The sequence below is a fragment of the Odocoileus virginianus genome, chromosome 15 (assembly GCF_023699985.2).
Source record: "Odocoileus virginianus isolate 20LAN1187 ecotype Illinois chromosome 15, Ovbor_1.2, whole genome shotgun sequence".
NCBI classification, from domain to species: domain Eukaryota; kingdom Metazoa; phylum Chordata; class Mammalia; order Artiodactyla; family Cervidae; genus Odocoileus; species Odocoileus virginianus.
In genome coordinates this window covers 14,554,049-14,581,578 of record NC_069688.1, presented here as the reverse complement: position 1 = coordinate 14,581,578, position 27,530 = coordinate 14,554,049, and the positions used below count along the sequence as shown (strand labels likewise).

The 27,530-nt window shown below is 44.8% G+C and overlaps 1 protein-coding gene and 1 long non-coding RNA gene across 3 annotated transcripts; one reads left to right on the top strand and one right to left on the bottom strand.

The window, feature by feature from the left end:
- Positions 1–1,462: 1,462 nt before the first annotated feature.
- On the bottom strand, positions 1,463–26,144 carry DERL1 (derlin 1). 2 transcript variants are annotated; one of them, XM_020879032.2, is made up of 8 exons: positions 25,770–26,144; positions 16,087–16,198; positions 12,069–12,133; positions 11,010–11,036; positions 10,331–10,426; positions 8,791–8,843; positions 7,244–7,354; positions 1,463–3,320 (listed from the first exon to the last, which is right to left on the bottom strand). In XM_020879032.2, the coding sequence occupies exons 1-8, from the start codon at positions 25,920–25,922 to the stop codon at positions 3,182–3,184; spliced, it is 756 nt and encodes a 251-aa protein (XP_020734691.1). In that variant the 5' UTR covers positions 25,923–26,144; the 3' UTR covers positions 1,463–3,181. The 2 variants fall into 2 exon arrangements, with proteins under 2 accessions (XP_020734691.1, XP_020734692.1); XM_020879033.2 differs by lacking the exon at positions 25,770–26,144 and adding an exon at positions 17,588–17,713.
- Positions 26,145–26,197: 53 nt separating this feature from the next.
- LOC139038443 (uncharacterized) lies at positions 26,198–27,530 on the top strand. The gene is made up of 2 exons (XR_011491411.1): positions 26,198–26,353; positions 26,729–27,530. It is a non-coding gene; the product is annotated as an uncharacterized lncRNA (long non-coding RNA).

The following is a 27,530-nucleotide window of genomic DNA, read 5'->3' as shown; positions in this document are numbered from 1 at the left end:
ACAAACGGCCAGGAAGACCATGTTCTCAGCCCAGACTTTCAAGACACTAACAGGACAGAGAGGAGTAAATTTTTCCAAAGGTTAGGCTTTGTTGTGAGGTTAATGTTGAAAATTTCAAAGGGGCCAAGATCTCAGAAACAGCAGACTGCAGGTCCCACTGTTAGCAGCTGCAGCCTCACCTATTACATTAGTGTTACTCCAAAGGTATCAGCGCACCAGGCTCCCCTGGCAGCTCAGATGGTAAAGAATCTGCGTGCAATGTGGGAGATCCAGGTTCGATCCCTGGGTCAGGAAGATCCCCTGGAGAAGGAAATGGCAACCCACTCAAGTCTGGAGAATTCCAAGGACTGATGAGCCTGGTGGGCTACAGCCCATGGGGAAGCAGAAACTTGGGACTTGACTGAGGGACTAACTAGCTTAGCACATGGTGATACTGGCAATGTGCTGTCCTCCAAGACAAGTAGACCCGTTCCTATTTTTTCAGCCTTTCTCCAGTACCAGAAGACGGGGATGCACAGCCCTGCTCCTTCCCGTCACCCAAATTTTATGGCGGCTTCTCTTATTGTGTACAGGCTCTAGGACACACAGCTTTCAGCAGTTGCAGCAGATAGGTTCAACAGTTGTGGTTCCTGGGCTCTATACAGCACTATGGAGCACAGGCTCAGTAACTGAGGTGGATGGGTTTAGCTGCTCTGGGACATGTGGGATCTTCCCTGCTTGAACCTGTCTTCTACACTGGCAGGCAGACTCTTTACCATGAGCCACCAAGGAAGCCCCATCCTGCTTCATTATAATGAAAACCTGTAAACCCTGCTTCCAAGAATGAATTCTACAGGTATTTTCCTGTAGAAAATTTTCCTGTAGCACGTGAACGAAAGTAGCTACAAAAATGTTTGCTGTGTCACTATCATAGCGACACACACTGGACACCAAGAGATGACTGGCTACATAAACCACATCCCATCTAGAAGAAGGAGCAGAGCAGCGATACGGAAACTTAAGACAGACGACCATCAAGTTGTACATTTTAATTTATAGTTTTTATCAATAAAAAGATTAGTTACAAAAAAGGAATCTCTATACAAAATTAGGATTTCTTTTTCCTTTCACAAAGAGAATCCACTGTCATGTCTTGCCTTGCCAAATCAAATCTCAAATAGCTTGCGTAGGAAAAATTATTCCAAGAGAGGTAATCCAGACAAAAATGAATATTATCAGCTTCTTAAATTTGCTTGAAAGGAAGAATGAAATGAACACTTGGCTTTGAAGAATTCTAAACAATACTTGGAACCTTCACAAAGACTCTTGCTCTTGGGCATTTGAGCTGCTGAGAGGGCGTGCAGGAAAACTAGCTCACTTAGCATGAGATTCTTCTTACACGCACACACACACTCACTCACACACACTCTGAGTCTCCACTCCTGCTTGGTGGGTGCTAGGGCGACATAACAGGAAGAAGGGCTTTTAAAATTTCACAAGTAAATTTTATTGTGGCCACAGGTCAACAGCAGAACACAAAACAGCTGGGGTTCATATTCTCCCCATCTCTTATTTTATCATATAAATTAAATATGGAGAGGTACACGCAAACAAGCCTCATGAAAACCGAGGAGCTGTTTTCAAATCGCCATTTCCTAGAATAACACACATCACTGCTTCAGAGTGGGGCAAAAAGTCATCCTACTAGTGCACAGTGCTTCCTATACAGAACCACTGGGCAAATGTTCAGAGCCTTTTTAGTTGACTCGGAGTATGGCAGCACTCAGCACTGCTCCTAGCAGTTCACTTTCAGAATAAAAATATAAAACGAGAAAACTGCAAAACATCATAGCCTTCAAAAAAAAACTATTTGGTGACAAGCCTAGCTCTGATGGAAAAAGCCCACCTTGGCGGGGGGGGGGGGTAAAAAAAGACTTGTGGGTGTTGAAGTTGGTCTGAGGTACCTTCATGACTCAAAATAAAAAAGCCCTTCAAACACAGATGAGTCTAAAGCCATTACAACCCAGAATTATGTGATTCACTGAGATGTGCTTATAACACCTCCTGAAATAAGATCTACATACAAGGAGCTGCACACTCCTCACAACTAACTGAAGCATATGGCCATGGGGGTGAAAATGGGGGGATAGTTTACCCCCCCAAAAAAAGACAACTTAAATAGGGTTTAAAGTTCTCCCCTCCACTCTACTCAATAAACATACACCCAGAATGAGAACAAAGTAGAATCAATGACCAGGCGCCTTTCCAAGGGAGCTTCTCCCTGTGGCCAATGTGGGCTAGAATTTTCTAGCACAATGCAAATCCACTACACTGGGTACACACAGCGCCCTACACAAGATGCCCACCCCGGGTTAAACCCAGCCCCTGTGAAAGGTGCAACTCCACTAGAGTTTTGATCACTTAACTTAGGATAAAAAAAATGCCTAGCAATGACTCTCATGCCTCATTAATACCGATCTGGAGTCCTCACTGACTCAGGGGTGTTTTTTTTTTTAAATCAAAATAGCTGATGAGGTGGCAAACGGTGAGAACTGACAGCAGGTCACGGCAATTCCAAAGGCCGAGGAAGCTTCATCCACTGCTCTGCCTTCTGCCTGACGGTTACGGTTCTGCCACTGTGAAACGTCATGAACAGGTCTCTGTGGCCAAGCTGTGGCAAAGGTCAGTAAATAAAGAGAGCTGGTCAGAGGCAGAACCATTTTACGGGCAGACTCCTCTAGCTGGGAATGTGAGGGAGGGGAAAAGGAGGAAGGAGACGTGTGTGCGAGGAAGAGGTAAGAGCCCCGTGGACAGGTCTGGTGACCCAATGCCAGACACCCCAGCTTGTTGCTGGCAGAGCCGGACCTGCCAAAACCCATTACTCAGATGGAAAAGGAAGAAAAGACATCAAAAAACAAAACCCAGTAATAATAATGATAATATGACCAGTTCTGAAACTTGCACAGTTGGTAATTTGTTCTTCTTAGCAGTAAGGACTTGAATGAGAATAATGAAACTCGAGGAACACTCTTTTTTTTTTTTCTCCAGGATTTAAAAAACTGTTGTCTTGTTCTGAAAGACTACATTCAGTGTGGGTCAGATCCAACAGCATCAGCTAGAACTCGGTGGTGAAGGTCACCCCGCGCTGGGAGGAAACGTCATCTGAGTGGAGAGGCTGGTGGGCAGGCCAGAGGCCGCTCCTTCACTGGTCCCCGAGCCGAAAGCCCTGGCCCCAGTTGTGCCGACCGCCTCCGCCGTTCTGATCGGCTGCTCGCCTCATGCTGGCCGGGGGCACGCCAAACCCTGACACCCCTCCTCTCCTGCTGGGTAGCCAACGGTACCTGTAGCAGAGTGGGCGAGACACAAAAGGAGAGAATCACAGTCACTTCCACGTAGCTGTCCATCCTCATCTCTCTTCCTGGGGTGCCCACGACACCTGTCACTCGAATTACATTCGTCTGTGGCCACGGAGAGGCTGAGGACAATGTCCTATTAACTCTGTGTGAGGGCTCAGCAGGCAAAGAATTCACCTGCAACACAGGAGCCACAGATTCGATCCCTGGGTCGGGAAGATCCCCTGGAGGAGGAAATGGCAACCCCCTCCAGTATTTTTGCCTGGAAAATCCAGTGGACAGAGGAACCTGGTGGGCTACAGTCCATGGGATCACAAAGAGTCGGACACGACTGAGCGAGCACAGGTGCGAAGCATCCTTTCAGAACGTAGCTGAATGCCCTGACCACAGAAGGCACTCACTTTTTATGATTTTTTTTTTTGAACTAAGATTTCACACTAACTTCACACTCTAATTTTTTTTTTCCTGATTACAAAAGCAATTTATGTGGGAACAGTAAGTATGGAAACAAAAACATTAACACCCACAAGCCCAGGAACTAGAAAAAAACCATCTATATAGCATATAAATATGGAGCTAGCTTGCTCAAAGGACCCTAAGTAAATTCAGTTCCAAGGACAAATCCACAACCAGTGTGTCTGAGCACCTCACGGCATCTCCATGATGCAACTGGGTTCTTCATGTCCATCAAGGGACAGGGGAGAAGGTGGCTTTCTGTCCTGGAGTTTGGGCATGTTTTCAAGTTCATTCATTGTGTTTCCTCCAACTGCATTCTTTCCATCTCACTGATGGTGGGAAAGCTGAGGCCCAAAACGGTTAGCTGATTTCCCAACTTTCAAATTAATAAATTCAGAGTCACAGAACAGCTATGAAAATGTAAGCCTAGGACTCTATGTTCTCAGTAGTTTTTCCAACTATTTTCCTTCCTTGATTATTCATCAACTGAGCATCTATTTTCACCTGTTCCACTTATCAGATCCTGATGGTTTGATTTTTGGCTTGAAGCACAGAGACTGTGATCTGATATCCCGTTTTAAACCCCTCATGGCACCAAGGACTTCCCTGGTGGCTCAGAGGGTAAAGCGTCTGCCTGCAATGAGGGAGACCCAGGTTCAATCCCTGGGTCGGGAAGATCCCCTGGAGAAGGAAATGACAACCCACTCCAGTACTCCTGCCTGGAAAATTCCATGGATTGAGGAGACTGGTAGGATACAGGCCATGGGGTCGCAAAGAGTCGGATACGACTGGGCGACTTCACTTTTACTTGGCACCAAGAACAAACCACGAGGGGTGACTTGCCCACAACAGGAAGCCTGAGGAGCTCAACTTTATCATAAGGCATTTCCCTCACACTGGGTACTGCTTGTTTAAAAATGCATCTCATCTTCACAACTGCCCTCAACAGATACTATTATTACCCCATTTTATAGATGGGAAAATTGAGGGAGAATTGAGTCAAGCTCTTCTGAAGTGACAGGCAGGATTCAAACCCACGCAGCCTGACTCTGGAGCTCATACCCCAATCCACAGCCTGCACCTCACGCCATCCATAGGATACACAGTGTTTGATTCAGATGACAGCAGTTAGTGACCAAAGTCCTCATATCTTTATACATCAACCCTGTGAGCTGCACACTGCCTCTCCAAAAAGACAATTAAACTCCTTGTAAAAACAAAAGTAACAGAAGAGGATCTGTCTACCTTTTCTTTTTTTTTTTTTGGCCATACTTCTCAGCATGCGGGATCTTAGTTCCCCAACCAGGGATTGAAGCCCTGCCGCCTGCAGTGGAAGTGCGTTTTCTTAACCACTGGACTGCTAGGGAAGTCCCTGTCTACTTTTCTAAGCAGAATGCAAAACAGTGATACGTCTTAGAATTCTATAATTCACATCTTCCCTTTTAAACAAATTCAGCTTGATCATTAAATCAACATGTATTTCCAAGCACTGGTTTCCCAACATTCATAACATTCTGGCACAAATAACATTCCTCCAAAGTATATAATAAATTGGAAGACTTAAAAAAGGCAACGCCAGGGCTGTCTTGCTTTGCTTCTGACTCTGAGACAATATGGAAGCCATCGCCACTGCTTAAACAGATAGTGAAATTAAATGCAAGTAATTAGTATAAAAAGATACCCAATTATACATAATCAACAAAGATTTATGATAATTTCAAAGCAGTTACTGCTTCTGCAAGGAGCTACATTTTGTCATCTGATCTTTATGCAAAATTTCACAGAAGGGCTTCCACCAACAGGGAAAGCTCATGAGGAAGGCAGGCTCCAGTGGGCTGTTGGTTTTGCCACTAGAATCTCATACATGTTGTTGCCCACAACTGAGAAATGTCTCCAAGCTATTAAATCAGAATATGGCTGTTTAAAGTAAAATAACTCTTGGCTGCCCCCCAAAGCAACAAGTTTTTTTTTTTTTAATGATGCATCTGCCATCAGACTTGATAAACCTAGATTAAAAATCCAAGCCTGCTGTTATTGTGTCCTTTGATAATTAGAAAGCAGATTGGTCATCCGTTTTTTTTTTAGCCTGAAGGCAACTCAAGACTCAGAAGAGAAACAAGTTTCTTTTCATGCTCTTAATGAAGGGGGGGGGAAAGCAAAGAAAAAGACACACATACACAACAACAGTGTTCTTCTCTGTATATTTCACAATGAAGGACTTTCAAATACCTTCCTCCAACCTATGAGAGTGAGGAGTAGGGGGAGGTACTCAAGTTTTACTGCCCTCACTGACCCCTTAGAAGGATGGCAAACTGCAAAACACTAAAATGAGCAAGATGTGAAAAGCGCGTCTTTGCCTTTTTTTTTTTTTTAAAGCTTCTAAGTGCAAGCTATCACCACATATGCCCAACCAGAGATCAGGAGTGACTGTCAGGCTGGCTGCGACACCAGATGGCGAATTTACTGGTCCCTTCTCCAACAGCCATTTGCTTCCCTGACAGGACGGTCACACTGCTTACACACTTAAGCGTGTCAGCATCTCTGAGGGGGTGGGAGGGTGCATCAGAATCCTGCCCCCTCTCCCCGCCCCAACTTCAGGAGCAAGGCTGAGAGTGCTTATATTTACTGAGCACCCACTCCTGTGCTGGCGAGGGTGAACCCCACTTCTGGCTGTCCTGTGAGACGGGGCCACCCCTCAACTCATAGACTCAAAAAGAAAGCTGGGGGAAATTTACTGAGTCACTTTCCCAATGTCCACACTGGTCGATGAGGGGAATGGGACTCTGACCCAAGTCTGCCTCCAAACCAAAGCTGAGTCCTCAGCCTCCTCACTAAGTACGCCGTGCAAACAGAAAGAACGGGCTGCAGGACAGAACCCTCCAGTCTCTCATTTCAACATGAAAAGACCTTTAAAGGTTCTAGTCTATGATACTAAATATAAAAATGTTTTAAACTGCTAACCGATGAACCTGCTTACCCTCTTACACCTTCCTCAGCTGTACCTCCGTCACCCTGGGCCGCGGAGGCTCACCCTGGAAACACAAACAAGCGCCCCGCCCGCCCAACAGAGCCCACGGCTCCCTGTTCTTCTCCTGGAGCCTGGATTCAGGCATCACAGGGAGCCGTGGGTCACGGCTCCCTCACCTCTTGTGTCCTTGACTGTAAGACACCACAGAAGTCCCTCTGGAAAGCTGACCTTCACCTTGTAATCCTAAAATAAACACAGCCCTTCTTGAGTTTACCCATGGCTGACATACAGGCCACTTTGGGGTTTTACAGGGAGAAGAAGGCTCCAGGAGAAGAGCAGGCCTCAGCTTGGAGTGACCAGGGCAAGTCCCTGGCTGGCTCACCCTTTCTCCATCAGACAAAGAGGGAACTCCTACCCCTCACAGAGTCTTTATCGGGAGGCAGACGAACATGGAAACTGTCAAACGAGAGGGGGTAGACGCACTTACAAAAACTGAGGCGTGGACAGAAAATTCCTCCCTCCCAAGTCCATCGGGTATCTGAACATGAGGAAGAAATAAAGATGTCCGACAAGATTCCCAATTAGCTCGTTGATGACCCTGCAAACAGAGAGCCAGATGAGTTTGAAGACATTCAAGCAGCCAAGTGAGCCGCAGCAAGTTTTAACTAACAGCAGCGGGAAGAGATCCCTCGTGGCAGCTCATTTCCGGTCCCTGGGAGTCTGACAGCCCAACAGTGAGCCCTTGCGCAGTCTGAGGGGCGCGTGCATTCCGAATGAGAAGCGAAATCAGTCCTCCTGAACCAATGGTGTCTGGGCTCTTCAAGGCCAGCTGCCTCTCTGACATCTCTTCCAAGCCCCAGCCCATTCTCAAAACATTGTTTTTGCCACTTTCCTGCCTCAGGAAGGGGTGGGGGGTGGGGGGAAGTTGCAAGCTTCTGAACACTTTCAGTCACAAACACCGTGTTTGCAAAACGGGGGCATGTTTGAAGGCTGGCGAGAGACAGGCACAGGAGCAAGGAAGGATTAAAAAATGTCCGCTCCCCTGTTCCTGCAGCCACGGATCACATCTCCCTCACCTCTTGTATCCTTGACTGTAAGACACCACAGAGATCACTCTGGAAAGCTGACCTTCACCTTGTAATTCTAAAATAAACATGGCCCTTCTTCAGTTTTCCCATGGCTGACATATAGGCCACTTCAAGGTTTTACAGATCCACTCTTACTGTTACACATCCTTCTCTGTCTCCGCCTGCAATATCATTCCTGTTAGGGCCTGATCAACATCTACAACTGCTCCCAGACCAATGCCCAGGACTTGCTTTGCTCTAAACTGAGTCTGTTTACCCAATTCATTCCCTTCTGCCTAGGGATACGCAGCAGAAGTTAGAACCCCATAGAGCAAAGACATCATCAGGTTAAGAACTAATACTATCAAAATCTGTTTTAAAACATTAAAAATATTTTGAAGAGAGGAGTTGTTAGAAGAGCTGCATCTTGAAATCCTCCTACCAAAATTGTGAATGGATCCTTTCAAGGTTTTCCTAAGCCTCAGGTCTAATTCCAGACTAGAAATTTGACCCTGTTTGGCCCAAACTTTCATACTATCAAACCACTAACAAAACTTCCCATCTGAGAATCTGTGCACTCCTGTGACTGGTGAGCAGTTTCCAAGGCATTTTGGAAATGCCTTAAAAATAAAAACATGAATTTTATGCACAGAGGAGTCGGCTTGGATAAAATTAAGTCTATACTTGCTCAATCTGGACAGTGAATCCAGAAATAAATATTTATTCAAAAATGCATATAGGGAAGCTATCCTATGACAACAAACTAACAGCAACAAAAAAACCATTCAGTGCTAAATGTGCTTAAAGCCCTGGGACTTTAATCAATTACATCTAAATGAAATTATTTCAAAAGCATCATCAATGCTGAGAATCTTCAAAGTGTTATAAAGATTAGGGAAGGAAGATAAAGAATAATGGAAGTCTTCCAAGGGTTAATTTGAAATTAAACAAATCTACTATCACTTACGAGCCTCCAATGATATAGTTGAATCCAAGGATAACCCAAGGTAAATAGCAAGCCTAGGAGAGAATATACAGAAACATGAATAACCACACCTGCAGAGGACACAGCTGCCAGGGGGCTGAACTGGGTAAGGTTGTCCCGACAAGGGTTTTTATACATCCTTTGGAAAGTCCTGCAAAAATTCCTTAGTTCAGTCTAGCATCACTCCTAGTATACCTGAAACTTCCCATCTAAAATTATACTCATTCATATGTTGGCAACTGGAGAGACAGTACTTTACTCCTAGTTTTCAGATGCAATACATGACCTGCTGAATTATAACAAATAGGTTTAGAAAGTAGATGAATGTCCTGTGGATGCTAATAAAAAAATGGTCCATAACAGATTCACAGGAAGGCTCCGGCCAGCAAATTGTTACCAATCAACTAAAAAACAGCTCATTGTTTTAGGTTCTCCTTTTACATATTTCAGTTACTTTGAATTCTTATCGAATTCTACGTCAGTATCCTGAACTAATACTCTCCCAAATAAGACAGCTCTCCAGATGCACCCAACATTTGAGCCCCTGTGAAAAATTTATAAACAGAAACCTCAATTAAGTAGGGTTGAAGACCAGAAGGGGGAGCTCTCACATCCTGTTTCAACAGCTGAGCCCAACAGGAAGCAGCCAGACTTCTTTCCTTATAAGGACTCAGCCAATGAAAAGCTTTGTCTATCACGGCCCGCCTGACTTCCGTTTCCTCTCTCTATAAACATACTCTCCTACCACCGGCTGCAAGGCCTAGGATGTGGCTTGCCATAGCTATAGACCTCGAAATGCAGCTCTCCCCGGTAAACTCGTCTTGGCTGGAGATATATCTAGCGGCCTATTTACTTGAGGTTAACACCCCTTAACAGAGTCAAAGACATCATACTTAAGAGCTAAGGGAGTTACAAAAATATCACAAACTGGGAAAGAAAGGGTTACATATCAATAACTTGAAGGTAGAATGTGGTAAGGACTGTAAGAAGAACACAAAATATTTCAGAAGCCCAAAGGCAAGACCAATTCCAGGCAAGAAAGGAATAAATATGTTCAGTACCAACTCAGATTAAGAATGGGCAGGATTTACACGAGGAAGAAAATCAAAACGATGTTACAGGAGGAAAATTGTGAGAGGAGACACAAAGGGAGGTGTTGGGGGGCAAAAAAAACCAATCTGTTTCAGCTTAAGTGTAAAATACCTAATGGGAATGATCAGAGATTTTTAAAGGGAGGGCTCCATCTGAGTATCCTTCCTTCCCTCCCTCTACCACACTCACATCCATGAGCTCACTCAGGACCCACGCCTGAGGGACCTGAGGTCCAGAGCGAGTGAGGTCGGCAAAGGAGGCCGGGCTGAGTAAAACCCAGGGGAGCTATGGAGGGGAGCGGGGGCCTGCCGATGGTTCGCTGCTCTGCAGTGCCCTCTGCCGGACATATCAGAAAGCACACCTCTGGCGGGAGAGCAAGATCTCTGCAGAGACGGATGAAAAGGCAATTTTTTCAACTAGGTTAGAGTACCTTAAATCGTGTTCCAAACCAAAATGACACAATCATGTCTCGATTCAGCTGGGCCCAGACGTAAAGTACCGACATGATCAGAGGAATCATCAGCAACTGCAACAAAAGAAGCGAACATGTAAAGATAAGGATAAAAACAGAGGCTTAGTGTGAATCTCTTTTTTTTGTTTTTAACCTCTCCCCTCCAAGTAAACTATCACATGGCTATTCAAAATGCATTGAAAATGCAGAAAAGAAATTAAACTCACCACAATTATAAATTGGCCCTTTTACTTAAACATGCAATGCATGCTTTAAAATCCTCTAATAAAATACATTATTTGGGATAGATTCAGAAATACCAGGGTCAAGTTCTGTTACTTGAAAAAAGTATGCAAAAAGCTTTACTTATGGTGTATTCTCATTTTTTAAAAAATACACATCCATGTACATGCTCAGAAAATACTGGATAACCATCATTCTCAACGTTCACACATAATAAAGAAGCCAGAAATGAGCAAAGAAAGTAATGATTTAGGTAACTCACGTTGGAATCTTCAAAATACCATATAATTAATGCAATTTAAACTTCTTTTGAAGTTTAAACTTCTGTTGAAGGCCATTAAAAGTAAATTTGAAACATACAAAAGGGCAAACACTTTTTTTTTTTTTTGGGCAAACAGTTTCAAGGGACACTTACCTGCATATCCATTGCTAAGCCAGTAATCTTGGTTTGTCAAGTTAAAGATCAGGCACAAACAGAGCATTCCACACCTAATAAAAGTTCATTTCATTCCGGTTTCCGGAAGGAAAAACACTTCTCTATAGTTCAGGTTGCTTAAAACACCCCAGAACACAAAGGTATCTAGTCACTGTCACTGTAAGCACACTATTAGACTCTTCAATCATGAAGAAATAGTAGAAATTAACTACTTTGGCCCATGACTCAGTTTGGTCGCCTGTGTCCTCTAGGCCTTGCCACTGCAATTAGGAGATGGAGGGGCCTGCGCTCCCTGAAATAGCTAATGCTTCTCCTCTCATTCAGGGCTCCCCAGCACAGGTGAAGTCCAAAACAAGTTTTTGATCTTCCCTTAAAGGAGGGGAAAGGCATGCAAAGTGCCACACTTTTTGGGCTCTTGGCCAGGTTTCAGCGGACGCTGAGCCCCAGAGCCACTCTGAGCTCACCAACTCTGCACAGGGCTGGAGCTGACAAGCCCCTTCTGCCGCACTCACCACCTGGGAAGGTCCGCAAGCTGAAAGGCTGCTGACAACCGCGGCTGACGCACAGCAAGCAGAGGCCCGCTGGGCCTCTCCCAGAGCCGGGTCCTCACAGAGGGACTGAATCACCGGATGGCACTAAAGTGAGGCAAGGGTGCTGGTTGTAAATTAGTTTTCTGATAAGGACCACAGCTTTCAAAAGCTGTCTCATGGCATGGAATCTCTTTGTGCTGCAGTCAACAAGCTGTCACACCCGAGAACATAGAGAACTGGGAACAAGAAGAGGGAACGGTAATAAAAGTCAACCAAATGTGGAAAAACCCCACAAAGACAACAGCAAGGGAAGGCGTCACTCTGGGGCTCTGTGATTTACAACCGCTATTGAGAAGAACTTTAATGATTCTTAACTATTAACTACAGTAAATAAAGATGCAAATAACTACCACTGGAAATGTCCTACAGATTACTGCCTATTTCCCCAAACCTGAAAAAAGAGCCAAAACTGGTTATTTCTGGCCCCAGATAACAGACGAAAGGATACCACGATGCAAATCCAGTTGAAGAGGAGCATGAATAAATAGTCTGCTGGCCTCCCATCAAAAGCTCCTGGAAACAAAAATAAGTCAAATGTCATGGTTCGGAATTTCAGAACAAAGAAACTTCAATGTTCAGAAATACTTCAAAAAACTACAGAGGAAGCAAAAACATGAGAATATTTTTAAATCACTCCTCGGAAGCAAAAGAACATTTTTTTACTATCTAAAACCATGTCTGCAGTAAAGCCCTGAAGTAAAGTCACGGGGCATCCAGGCTCATCTGGGCCCTCTTGACTGAAGTCCAGTCCGTTACACACTCTGCTCGGCCAGCAGGAGCCAGGACAGATCCAAAGGGGGGAGAGTCAGGTCACAGCTACTAAGGCCCCACGCCCCGAAGCCCCTCACGGCCTGCTCGCTGGCCTTTCCTTCTCAGCTGTCATCACGAGATGGAGGCACATTTGTGATCGCCTGGTTCATCCCTTCTTCACCCATTTGACCGCAAGCTGTCGGGAGGAATCTTGTCCACACTGCCTACCGCTGTGACTCCTCCCCGCAACGAGGCTGTACTTACTGTTGTTGTTATTACTGAACACACACACACACACGCTCTCTCTTGGTCCGGCACTGGACTTACTGAGATACCTCAGTCTCCATCTTCCAGGAGCTCACACTCTAGCAAAGGACGACAACGGTGGGGAGAGCAGTGGAAAGCCACACCTTTCTGCAGCCTTGATTCTTCCTCCTCCTCCCCCAAGTGAGGGAGAATGAGAAGACCTGTACCCCCTTTTGACAGACGAGGAAGTAAAGCTACCCGACCAGAGCCACCTGGGTTTTAGAAGCAGAGTAAGTCTAACTGCTAGTTACGTGTTCTTTCCGCTACACCACGTACTGGGCTCCGCCTTATTACTGGGCCGAAGAATGGACAGCAGCCCCGCTTTCCTGTCTCAGGACGGTCCTCACACCTCCCGCTGGCAGATCAGGAGAGGGGCAGAGAAAAGAATGGAATGAGGGCAAGGTCCCTCTATCTCAGCCACTTCTCCACACCCCATCACAATGACATGATACAGGGTCCACTTTTTAAAAATAATCCTAACAAGCTAAAAAAAATACAAGAAACTAGTGAATGTAACAAAGGAGAAGCAGACTCACTGATGTAAAGGACAAACGAGGTTACTAGTTGTGGGGGGACAATATGGAGTTGAGGAGCAGAAAGTACAAACTACTAGGTGTAAAACAGGCTCGAGGGTGTGTTGTACAACATGGGAAATGTAGCCCATACTTTTTAATAACTATACATAGAAACCAGCCTTTAAAAACCTAAAATTTGTTAATTAAAAAATAAATTCGGGCTTCCCTGGTGATCCAAGAGTAAGGAATCTGCCTGCCACCGCAGGGGACACGTTAGATCCCTGCTCTGGGATGATCCCACGTGCCATGGGGCAACTAAGCCTGTGCCACAGCTACTGAGCCCACATGCCCTAGAGCCCGTGGGCTGCAACTAGAGAAGCCACCGCGATGAGCAGCCCTCGCACCACAACGAACTTGCCCCTGCTCGCCGCAACTAGAGAAAGCCCAAGCGCAGCTACGAAGACTCCCCGCAACCAACAGACAAAAATAAAGTAACAATCCTAACCAGTATCAGACAGGCAGAAAGAAAATCGACCTAAAAGAAACTAGATTTCAGGCAAAAGTCTCTTCTCTTTTCCTCATCCGCCCCCACCCCACCTCGAAGGCACACTCTAGCCACAGTTTTAAGGATGCTTAATGGAAGGGAATCAGGATGATGTACCAGAGCTGAAACTCTTCACAAAATCTTTAAATTCTAGTAACAGCTGTGCTTCTTTTGCTGTGGTTTTGGCTTTGTGATTTCTAAGGATTCTTTAGATTGAATATTTAAAATACTGTAATTACACAAACGACAGTACTGTATTATTTGGCAAGCTTGCAACTGGAAATTTACAAATTAACTGGTCCTCAAATTGCAGTCTTCTAGTTTCACCATCAGAATCCTTATAAACCAGTCAACACTGTGAGATACTTAAAACAGCCAAGCGGGGAAAAATGCAGGTGGCAAACATTTTGTCGCAATGCTATCTTAAAACTGTATGGTGGAAGGTACACGGGGGTCAGTAAACTGGGTTCCAGCCCTAGCTGTGTTTCTCAAACGGCTCTGTGATGTGGGGCATATCACCACCTCTCCAGACCATTGTTTTCTTGTCTGTGAATTAAGAGGGTTAACTGAAAGATCTCAAAAGTTCCTCTCTACATGAATGCTTGTATAGCATTATTCATAACAGCAAAGAAGAGAAAACAAGTCAAATGTCCATCAACTGATGAATGCAACAACGAAATGTGGTAAATCCATACAACAGCATCTTAACTTGGCAATTAAGAAGAAATGAAGAGGGACTTCCCTCGTGGTCCAGGGAAGACTGGACTCCCAACGCAGGGAGCTCCGGCTCCATCCCTGGTTGGAGAACTAGATCCCACATGGCGTAACTAAAGATCCCAAATGCTGCAACTAAGACCCAGTATAGCCAGATAAATTTTTTTAAAATAATTTTTAAAAATTAAAAAAAAGAATACATGTAAATCCATGGCTAATTCATTTCAATGTATAACAAAAACTACTGTAATGATGTAAAGTAATTAGCCTCCAACTAATAAAAAAAAAATGAAATGAAAAAAATAAAAAATAAAGTGAAAAAAAAAAATTTAAAAAAAGGAATGAAGTGCTAATCATAAATACTACATGGAAGAACCTTGAAAACACCATGTTATGTGAAAGAAGCCAGTCATACAAAACACTGCAGATTATATGATTCCATTTATAAGAAATTCCGTAAGAGGCAAACCTAAAGACGCAGAACATGGGTTCGTGGTTGCCTGAGGGCTGCAGCAGGGTCAGGAGAAATGAGACTGAATAGAAATGAGGAACAGCTATAGTGATGAAATGTTCTAAAGTGGATTATAGCAATGACTGCACAGCTCTGTGAATATCATTGAGTTATATACCTCAAGTGGGTGAAAGTGTATGATATATAAATTATAGATCAATAAAGTTGTTTTTAAGAACCCCTCTCAGGGGACTGCCCTGGTGGTCTAGTAGTTGAGAATCTGCCTTCCAATTCAGGGGACACAGGTTCGATTCCTGGTCAGGGAACTAAGACCTTACCTGCTGTGGGGCAACTAAGCCCACATGCCACAGCTACAGAGCCCACATTCCACAGCTCAGACCCAACACAGCCAAAATACACAAATATGTCTTTAAAAATGCCTCTCAGGACTTCCCAGGCGGTCCAGTGGAAGACTGCACACTTCCAATGCAGGGGACCCCGGTTCAATCCCTGCGTGGGGGACTAAGATCCCACATGCCACACAGTACGGCAAAAAAATAAATCCTAGCTGTATATTTTTTTAACAAGTTGAGTGTTTCACTTACAAAGACTAAGACTAGGCTTTTACTTGCAATAAAGTAGTGTTTTTCAACACCAATTTAGGAGATGTATACACTTCAGCCCAACTGTGCCTTGAAATACAGGGATTGCCGTGTGACACAAATGAGGGAGATGTCGCGATAAGTGAGAGGTATCCTGTCCAGCCACACAGGATATGAACAAAATGCAGAAACTTCTGCCCTTGTGTCTTTTTCACCTATAAAATGGTGATGCTGCTGCTGACACCCCACGGTGCTCCTGTGGGGATTAAAAATCAAACAGTCTAAGGGCCTTGTAGAGTCCTGGCACAGTTACTACTTACTGAACATTTATATCACTATGCCATTTCTTCTTTTTTTTTTTTTTGGCCATACTGCATGGCTTGTGGGATCTTAGTTCCCTGACCAGGGATTGAACCTGGGCCCCCGGCAATGAAAGTGCTCACTCCTAACCACTGAACCACCAGGGAAGTCCCTGAGTCATTTTGTTATATATGCTAACTGCCCTCAAAATTCCTCCAGTACGTAAATACACGGCTTAGCAAAATAGACAAAAACAGCACTTTAAAAAAAAAGGGATGACATACCTGTTTCGAGTCGAGTGGAGTACTGATATAAGAAGTATAAATTGACCAAATAAAGAAATCCAGTGCCTGGACCCACAGGGAAGTAAAAGGTGGCAGTGATTGGCCTCCAAATCTGTCCAGATCAAAATAAAACACAGCTGTTAGTTTCTCTGAGATTTGGTTTTTCTTTTAACTAAATAAAATTAACCCTTGCAAAACATTCTCCTCAGTGATAAGAGCTATCACCAATATAATTTAAGAAAACAAGTGAAGAAAAGTTTTATCAGCTACAGTCCCATCAACCTGTAAGTCCATGGAGTTAAGATGGCATCATTTAACAAACAATAAATACTTCTAGACAAGTTGAAAACAACCAATACAACAGAAGTATATGGGCAATACTTATTAGAATCAGGCTTACAGCTATGCCTATCACAAATGAATTACAGGCCACTTCCCTGGTGGTCCAGTGACTAAGAATCTGCGCTTCCACTGAAGGGGGCGTGGATCCAATCCCTGGTTGGGGAAACCAAGATCCCAAATGTGCGCTGCATGCTAAGGGCTTCAGTCGTGTCCGACACTTGCCACCCCTTGGACTGCAGCCCTCCAGGATCTTCTGTCCATGGGATTCTCCAGGCGAGAACACTGGAGTGGGATGCCATGCCCTTCTCCAGGGGATCTTCCCAACCCTGCGTCTCTTACATCTCCTGCATTAATTAGCAGGCGGGTTCTTTACCACTAGCACCACCAGAAGCCCAAGATTCTGAATACTGTGGCCAAAAATAAATAAATAAAAATTTTAAAACTGAATTACAGTATCAGGACTTCCCTGGTGGTCCAGTGGTTAAGACCCTAAGCTCCCAATGCAGTCCAAGTACTCAACTCTGAGTAAAAGTGAAAGTTGCTCAGTCATGTCCAACTCTTTGCGACCCCATGGACTATACAGTCCATGGAATTCTCCAGGCCAGAATACTAGAGCAGATAGCCTTTCCCTTCTCCAGGGGATCTGTTCAACCCAGGGATTGACCCCAGTTCTCCTGCACTGCAGGCAGATTCTTTACCAGCTGAGCCACAAGGAAGCCCAAGAATACTGGAGTGAGTAGCCTATCTCTTCTCCAGCGGACCTTCCTGACCCAGGAATCAAACCGGGGTCTCTTGCATTGCAGGCAGATTCTTTACCAACTGAGCTATCAGGGAAGCCTGTAAATAACATTTTGTATCTTATTCTTGTCTAATTTATTGGCTAACACTTCGAGAACATCAAATAGTAGTGGTGGAAGATGGCAGCCTTCCCAGACCTTTGGAAAAGCCAACGTAACGCTGGCTTTTGGCTTGACGGCCGCGTGTCTAACTGCACGAGTATGAATGATGGGGTCCCTACATCCAGGAGGTCTCAATAATGGGGAGTCTGTTCGCAGAAGCAAGAGTGGGCACAACGAAGGGAACTCTGGTCTCAGAAAAATGAGTACAAACTCTCAAAGAACTGTGAGAGCACGATAAATGAATGGGTACGGCTAATAACCTGGGTGTGGCTGGAACAGAGGGCATTCGTTGTGGGGCCTGGCCAGGCACGGCTGGCAGGTCACACGCTCCAAGTGCAGACTGTGACCCTCTGAGCTTCGCTCCCAGTGGGTGAAAATGCACTTTCCATACCGTGAAGTCACTTTCCAGCAACCCTGTGCCTAAAGCAGTACAACAACACAAGTTAAAATTCATTTGGGTTTATTCACAATTTTATCACAGAAACAGAACAGTCAGACGGAAAGAGCCCTGGAAATGGTTTGAAAAGACAAGAGATTTCAGCCAGGGCTTACATGCTCTCACTCTTCAGCCGCAGTTTCCACTGTAAAAGAAGAATGATATCCTCTTTGGTTTTATCCGTTTTAGTCAATGGTTAAAAAAATAAAAATAATGGGCTCTTATGTTCATGTGCATGCCCTAATTCAAGAGGTGGATTTTATAGATGAGTCAACAGGATGAAAAACGGTTAAGCAATAGCTAATAATTGGTAGAGCTAAGAAAAGTTTGTCCCAGACAGCCAGACTCTGGAGTTTATGACACTAAGCCCCTATTTTTACAACGCCTCTCACAAGTGACATCATTATTATGAGGTATAATTAAAATCGGTAAAAATTCTCAGTACTACTATACTGCTTGTAGAATCCTCAAATGAACTGAGAGCAAGCCCACAAATTCACTCTCTGCTTCAGAAAATCACTGGGGGGAAAGACCAGAAGCAAGTGAGCTATAGCCTTGGCTCTTAGGAACCCGTGGGGCCTTGGAAACATCTAGACCTTTGAGTTTGCACCTTCATCTACCCTGTGACACTTGTCTTTGACTCTCTCCTTCCTTGACTCACAGATTTTTGTCAAAGCTTGAAATTAAGAAAGTAGATGAAAAGGTGCTTTACCAAAAAAAAAAAAAAAAAGAAGTGTGGGGTGTACTATCATTACAATATCTTTTAGAAGACACGTACTGACCTGGTTTTTACAAATTCCCATTTTAATCTACCCCCACATTCTTCTAAGTTACTCCAGGCCTGATTTTGGAAAAGAAACCTCCAGGTTTTCCCGACTACATTTTTCATTAACACTGACGACACAACACTATTTTTAGCCACTGTGTGCACCTGTGCTTCGGAAATCAGCGACTGTCAAAATACTGCACTTCTTTTCCCAGTTCATTAGGCTCACCCTTGAGTTATACTTGCTCTCACTGATCTAAGGGACTTGGAATTATCTTGTATTACTTTAAAATTATAATATGAAAATACCAGGAGATAGTTCATCATTTCAGAAGGACACAATGTAATAATTTCTGAAATGCCCATTGAACAAGTACCCAACTAAATGCCCTCCTCTCCTCTAATGGGTATGGAGACAGTCAAGAAATGGAAATGGCTTTATTTTCAGGGCTATGAGTGGTAAAGGCACTTCTTCGACCCTAGAAAGCCTGCACTGATCCCCTGATCCCTAAGAGGCAGCCAGGGGCAGTACAAAGGGCATGGGATTTACAGGCAAGCATCTTATTTTAACTCCACAGAAACCTCAAGGCAGGAAGAATCACCACTCACCTTTTCACAAGGAAAGCCAGGCCCCTCATTAGAGTTAAGGTATCATGCCCAGAGTTCCTCACCTAATGAGGGCAAGAAAGCCATGTGCTCCCCAGCATAGAGGCCTTCAAAGAACACCAGACACTGTTCATCAGGGTCAGCTACTAGTCCAACAACTTCTGATGAGCGTTTAGTCCAACCATCCCTGAATGAAAATCTCCCAAACAATGTGACAACGTGCTACTGAAATCATTACAAATGCCATCCAGAGTCTAGGGCAGTTGTTTCGTTTTTTTTTTTAACTATCAAAAACAAAAAATTTTCTGAAACAGTAAGGACTGGTTGATTTGGAGTTAAAAAAAAAAAATTCTACATGGGTCATCAAGTAAGTAAGAAAGAAGAGCACCCATGTGCCAAATGCTGGTATTAGCAAACTCCAGCTTTTCCCTTTTTTTGGGGGGGGGAGGGGGCAGGGGCAGGGGGAGGGAATACTAGACAGGCAAGAAAAACAAATGAAAGGCACTCAATTTCAATTGTGAACTTTAAACTAGCTATTAGGAGTCATCAATTCTACTCCTAGGTATATATGTATGCTTATGTTCACCAAGGAGTGTGCACTATTCATCCGAGTCAAAGCCAGAACTCCCCCAAAAAACCTGTTACCAGAAGAAACGGTAAATAAATGGTGGTGTGTTCAACACAAGGGAACAATGTAAGAATGAGCAATCTATAACCACGCACAACAATGTGGGTGACTCAAACTGCTGAAAAGAGGCCAGACATACAAAAATAAACATTTGTGTAATTGCATTTATGGAAAAGTTAAGAAAATTGGCAAAAACCATCTACAGTATTAAGAGTCAAGACGGTAGTTACCCCTGGAGATGAGAGTGGCCAGAAGGGAACAGTAGGAAGGTTTTGGGGGATGCTGGCAATGTTCTGTGTCTTGATCTGGTTGCTAGCTATATGGCAATTATTTTACATATATATGAAAGTGAAAGTCACTCAGTCGTGTCTGACTCTTTGCAACCCCATGGACTATAGTCCATGGAATTCTCCAGGCCAGAACACTGGAGTGGGTAGCCTTTCCCTTCTTCAGGAAATCTTCCCAACCCAGGGATCGAACCCAGGTCTCCCTCATCACAGGCGGATTCTTTACCAGCTGAGTCACCAGGGAAGCCCATATGTACATATATCCTGCTTGTATACTGTAACTCAACAAAAAGTTTAAAAATGAAGCTATGAGCTAAAGCGTAACCTTAGCTATAGACCACAGCAGAACTGTATAATGTGGACAGCACTGCAAAGGAAAGATTTAAAAACTGTACATATCAGAACACTTGCCACTAAAGCTCTAAATCCAAACCCTGAAGCTACTTCTATGCTCAGCCCCCAGCCCAAGTTCATTCCCCTTCCAGTTATGTGTCTATATAATTCTTCCCCAACACACTCAAGTGTCAGTCTGCTAGGCTTGCTGTCATCAGGCTAAACACGATAACATGAGCAAAAGCTTGGCAAATGTGGCACCAGGCCCGAACACCGATTTGGCTGGTGCCAGTTCTTATTATTCCTGGAAACAAATTAAGAAAAATTGAGAGTTCGTATCTTTTCATTTCCAGTCAGGACGCTTTTAACAGGACCAAAAGAACAGGAAAATAATTCAGCAGTTACACAGTTATATTTCAATTACAAATTAAAATTAGAATATTACTGCTCAAGGAGAGAAGGCAGCAATGGCAGGAATTGGCTAATAAATAAAAATAGATACTATTTTTTTTAATAGATACTATATTTTAATCGATTATCCACCAGACTATTTACTGGGCACTTCACAAACATTTTTCCATGTTTTTATATGAGAGAGGGATGAAGTAGATAACATTTTTCCTCGATTTGAAGATAATCATTTTTGTTTCCAAAATTAGGATGAGCCTTATAATCAATACATTCATTTAGTGTAATTTGTACTTTCCTACTCTTCCAAAAAATATTAAAGGAGCATATCATAACCAGTGGAGTGACAACAGAGGTGACTTATGGTATTAAATTATCCCTGCTTTCAGTGAAGAGAGGGCTTCCCTGGGGGCTCAGACAGTAAAGAATCTGCCTGCAATGTGGGAGACCCAGGTTCGATTCCTGGGTCGGGAAGATCCTCTGGAGAAGGATATGGCAATCCATTCCAGTATTCTTGCCTGGGGAATCCTGGCAAGGATATCCTGGCAATTCCCTTGCCACCAGGATTCCAGGATCCTGGTGAGCTATATAACCCATGGGGGTCACAAAGAGTCAGACACGACTGGGAGACTAACACACTTTCAGTGAAGAAACTGATACTCAAGAAGGATGCACAGCTTTTCTGGGGGCATGCCACTAGCAAGGGGGCTGAGGCAGGCCTGGGGACCGTGACTCAATCACTTGAAATCCGCGGTCTTTCTACTGTCACAGAAAAGGAACAATAACTCGCTGTGCCTGGTTAGAAAGAAAGCACCCTCCAAAATGTTTTGTTAAATACGTCATTGTGTATTTTGCTAGATATTATGCAAAGGAGTTAAGAGAACTATCTGGAACCCACCAAAATAGAAACTGAAATGGCAGCTATCAACTGGGGTAATGCTGACCTCAATGAGCGGGGGCTCAATGAGGTTAACTATGAAGAAGCCAACACAGACATAAGGCGGTGATGTTATTTTGCCCAAAGAAATGAAACATCCCCATGCAGGGAGCCCTGAAAGACATTTCAGAAACCACAAGGGCAGCAGCAAATTGCCATCTCTCTTCCAGTTAATCAGGGAGCAATATGGAGCCATTTCATCCCTGTGGACTAACTGATTGATGGGTGTGAGATGGGAGGGATGAAGAACTGTGGACAACTTACAAGGAGCCTTAACACACACCTGTGCCTTTCCATCTACCCTAACGAAGGAACCAACATTACAAATGTGAGGCTTCCAAACCAACAAGCTTCTCACAGGAAACCCATGGATAAGGAGGAAAAGTAACTTTCTCACTTCCAACATGAACTCACAATTTTAAATCGACCATTCCCAAATTGTTCAAAAATGCAGCTTTTAAAGAAAAAAGGAGCCTCTTGCAGAAAGCACATCACACACTGTTTGCCACCATCCATCAGTCTCTCAAATGCGGTTCTTCCTTCAACTGCTTCAGCTGAAAAGAGCTCCTCCAGGTGGGTCTGAAAGCTAAACTTGTTCAGAAAGAGCAGGAGTCAGAGCAGCAGAAAGAAAGGACAGATACTGGTCTCTCCACACCTTCGCAGTCAGGGCACGGTCCTGCCTGCTGCCAACAGCTTCCCCCACTTCTCAGGATAATAAGCCTATAAGAAATAACCCAAGGAAGATGGGAACACTATGCAAAGTGTGACATGAATGATGACCTTTCTGATCAGTTCACCATTTTTAACATTATACACCTGTAATCTATTAGAGGGCTTCCCAGATGGCGCTAGTGGTAAAGAACCCACCTACCAATGCACCAGAGGAGCCTGGTGGGCTACAGTCCACGGGGTTACAAAGAGTCGGACACGACTGAAGCGACTTGGCATAGTCTATTAGAGAGACTTGCTTTTACTAAGCTGACTACAGAAGTAACCAAGGTTTTGCAAGGAGAGCCGAAGAGCCAGTTTGACCAGGCCCTTCTCATTTATTACCATTTACGATTTATGATCATTTATGACCACTGCACATTACCTAACATGCCACTGGGCAAAAAGTTCACAGCATTCACCCAGGCAACAAACATTTCAACAAAACAAATAGAAAAGAACATGCAATTCTGGCTGCACACTCAGATCGTACTCTAATACCCAACTGCCTTACTCAACTTCACCCAGATGCCTACAGATCTTTAGACTTACTGTGGCCAAAATATAACTCTTTATCATACCCCCCTCCACCCCCAAAACTAGGCCTCCCTAAACATTCCCAATCTCAGAAAAGAGCTCCACCAGCTACTCAGCTGTTCCTGTGAAAACAGTGACCTCTTCAAGACCTGCTTCTTCACCCATTCACCCTTTGCATCCATTGTGCTGCAATCTTGCCCACTCCAACTCCCAAACCTATTCACTTCTCTCTCTCAGACACCCTGATCCAAATCACCATCTTTCTTGCCCTCTAACTTATCTCTCTGGTCCTGTTACCTAGCCCTCCCTTGCCCCCATTCACACCACCAAATCCATCCTACAGAGTTGTTGTTTAGTCGCTAAGTTGTGTCCAACTCTCTTTGTGACCCCAGGGACTGTAGCCTGCCAGGCTCCTTTGTCCATGGGATTTTCCTTGCAAGAATACTGGAGTGAGATGCCACTTCCTTCTCCAGGCAATCTTCCAGATGCAGGGATCGAACCCACATCTCCTGCAATACAGGCAGATTCTTTACTGTTGAGCCACTAGGGCTCCCCTCACCCCCCAAAGAGTAGCCAAGAGAATAGTTCAGTCCTTTGCTCAAAGGCTCTGCCTTTCTAGTGCCTTCAAATTAAAGTTCAACCACAAAGCCGTATAGGATCAAGCCCCAGCCTACTTTTCCATCTTTGCTTTATTGTACTTACTCCTGGCTATCTCTCGGTCCTCCCTACTAATCCGCATCCCTCCCACTGACTCTGTACTAACCATTCAGTCTTCTTCCTGAGTCTAGCTCCTGCCTCTAAGGCTTCCACTTATTATTTCTTCTTCTTGCAAGACTGTCCTCAGAGCCAGACGTTCCCAAAGCTGGCTCATCTTTCAGATTTCAGTTCAAATATACTGAGGCCTTTCTAGAATACTCTATCAAAGTCGCATGCCTCTCTCTTATTACCTTCCTGTTCACTGTTGTAACCCTAGTGCCCAGCACTGGTTCCATGCATTCAACCAACAAGTAAGCACTTGCTATGTGCCAAACATGGATCCAGGTAACAAAGACAGTGGTACACAAGACAAGTGGTGCTCATGGAGTTTTATTCTCTAAAGAGAAGCAGGCTGATGAACATCATGGGGTGATATGCAGCAATTAAAATTATGGGTAAGGGAGACAGAGTGAAGGAGAGGCACTATTTTAGGCAGGGCAATCATAAATGCCAATAAAGTGGTATTTGGGCAGACTTGAAGGAGGTAAGGAGGTAAACTATGTTTATCATCCTCAAGCAAGAAACATCACGTGCAAAGGTCCTGAGGAGGGATGGAGTTAGGTGCTGAAGAAACAGCAAAGATCCCACTGTAGAGCCTAATGTACAAGGTGAAGAGTAGTAGGAGATGAGCTCAGAGAGGCAGTAGGGGGCCTCGCAGGCCAAAGGACTTGAACTTTACTCAGTTAAGACATGAAAAGGATCTGGGCAGAAGACTGAGAGGACATGGATTTATGTTTTAAAAGGATCACTCTAACTGTCTAAAGACTGAAAGGAACAAGCCTGATATGATAATGGCTTGCAACAGAGAACAAAAAGGGACTGCATTCTGGATATTTGTCTAAAGTAAACAGAATTTGCTAACAGACTGTGGGATGTGAGAGAAGTCAAAGATGACTCCATGACTATTAGCTTGAGCTCCTATAATAATGGAGTTGCTATTTACTTATAGGGGAAAGGGTATAGTGTTGGACACATTAAGTATGTGATGTCTGTTAGTCATTTAAGTGGTCATTTCAAGTATATGGTTGGACATACAAGTCTGGAAGTGAGACAGATCTGGACTGAAAGTATGTATATTTGTATTTGAGAAACTTCAGCTTGTAGATATGATTTAAAGCCATGAACTAAACAAGATCACCTGCAGCTAGGGAGAATACAGGAAAGAGGGCCTGGGGTACAAGATGAGGAACCAGCAAAGAAAACTAAGAAATAGCCAATGAAGACAGAGAAGACAAGAGTGTTACCCACGGGCCAAAGAATGTGTTGAAATTATGTCAGATCTTAGGATCCAACGCACTGATAAAAGATTTAAATCACAGAATCCAGTGAATAAAGATAAACCTAAAACTAATATTCGCTTACCAGGAATATTACCCTGAACTGTTCCCTTAATGCTTTAAAAAAAAAAAAAAGGATTCCATTTCTGGAGCAATTTATTCTTTACTCGGTCCTTCATAAATTCAACTACGACCTCCCAGATACTAAGGACCTGGGAGACACACAAATAAACAGACTCACTCTTTGCACCTCGGACTTTCAAATCACTCCTGCTGGGAAGAAACTCTATTAACATAAAAAGAACTCGGCTGGTGGTTGAGCAAGGCGACGTCCACATGCCACCCACGTGAGTGGCAGAGGGAGGTCGGAGGGCAGGTGCTCCAGGTGGCCCCAGCCTGCCACTCACCGGCGTCCCACAGATAGACAACTTACCAGTCTTACCTTCCCACTGCCGCCTTCTCGGAGCACAGAGGGAGGGGAGCACAATCTTAACAGAAGGACGAAATCAGTCCCCTCCCACCGGGCCAAACCGTGGAGCCTCACGTCTCCAGCAATCCAGGCCCACGCTCAGACCACTTGCCCAGCAGTCCACCCGTCCGTTCACTCGACCCCCGGACCAAAGGACCCCGCCCTAAATCGCGGGAGCCTCTGCACTACAAGTCCCACCAGGCACCGCGCGTCCGCAACCGGCCAGTCTACGCTCCGCCGCGGCGGGGCCACCTGGGGTCTGTACGCGCCACTTGCCCCGTCGTCGGTCAGTACCTGGAAGCGATAGAGGAAGGCTTCGGGCCAGAGGAAGAAATAGGCCGGGCTGATGAGACCGAGTTTGCCGACCAAGGGCACCGCGACGGTGGCGGCGAACCAATAGCGCGTGATGGTCGGGATGCTCCTAAACCAGTCCCCGATGTCCGACATCTTCGCCTCTGTGGTGGCCGGGATGCGCACAGCCGCCCGACTCCCCGTCCCGGCCCCCTCGCGACGCGGCCTGCTCTGCGAGTGAAAAATGTCCAGGCGGAAGCCGCCCCAGCCCCCGGTGCAGAAGGCGGGGACCGGCGGACGTGGCGCCACCGAATTCGGACCAGCAAGGGAGAGTTTGGCGGCGAAACTTCCCCTTCCGGCGGCCGCCGACGAATTTGACCAGAAGCCCCGCCGCTTAAAGGGCAAGCGTAGTTTTTCACTACTGGGTAGGTGCTCGGCGTCTCGGAGGCGGGACGGAGAGGGGCGGGGCCGGGCCGGGCCGACAACACGACTGGTGGGAAACAGTGGTTGCCATCAGCAACGACAAATATTCCAGCCAATGGCGAGGCTGAACGCCCTCTACCTAGTCCTGCGGATTTATAATCCAGGTGGGTCTACTTGGAGGGTATTTAAAGGAGAAGGAGGAAATTAAAGTACCACGTAGCTCCTCATTTGTTGATTGTTTCGGACCGAAGTTTGTTGAGGGCTTGGTAAGTGCCGGATAGGGTTCTAGACCCTGGAGGTGATGCAGTCATCAGAGCTGTTGTACCTTCTTCCCTAGAGCTTACTTACTAACCAAGATAGGGAGGTAATGAGCAAATAATCGAATAAGATAATTACAAGCTCGTGATAAGAAAAGTAAGGAAGATAAATTAGGATAGTGGGGGTAGACTGGCAGGGTGGGAGTGCAGAAGTGTGGGAAGAGATGGCCACTTTAAAAACATTTTTTTCAGGTTTTATTAATTTTTGGCCGCACCCTGCAGCATATGGGATCTTAGTTTCCCAACCAAGGATTGAACCTACACCCCCTGCAATGAAAGACTGAGTCTTTACCACTGGACAACTGGAGAAGTACCTGAGAGAGGGCCACCCTAGATGAAAATGGTCAAAGAGAACTGCAGGAGGTGACCCTTGAGCTGAGCCCCCCAAGCAAAACTGTGAGGAGTTTTCCAGGCAGAGAAAATAGCCACTTTGCACACACACAAAAATATTCCCTGCCATGTCAGTAAACAAAGAATGTTGACTTCCATTCCAGTAAACAGTGACTATTGCCTGCCGTCAAGCCACCAGCCACTGCAGCACCCAGATGGTGGGTGCCCAGGAGAAAAACAGGATACTGGCTCTAAACAGTTGAGCCAGATTCTTGCCTCTTCCTGTAGATCGAAAAGCACTAAACCATTAACTTGAGATGTCTGGTTTTTGTGATTAGTAGTAATCTTTTTATATTTGACTGTGTGCTTTGTTTCAGCAAAACCTCCTGTACATTCTGACTTCTCCCTTACCTCTTCAGAGCAGTTCTTCAGAGCTGTCTTGTTGTTTAGTCACTAAGTTGTGTCCAGCTCTTTTGTGACCCCCATGGACTGTAGCCCCGCCTGGCTCCCCTGTGCATGGGGTTTCCCAGGCCAGGTTACTGGAATGGGTTGCCATTTCCTTTGGCAGGACATCATCTTGATCCAGGGATTGAACCTGTGTCTCTTGTGTCTTCCTCAGTGGCAAGCAGGTTCTTTACCACTCAAATTACCTGGGAAGTAAATTTCTCGAATAAAACCTAACTTGTGACCTTTA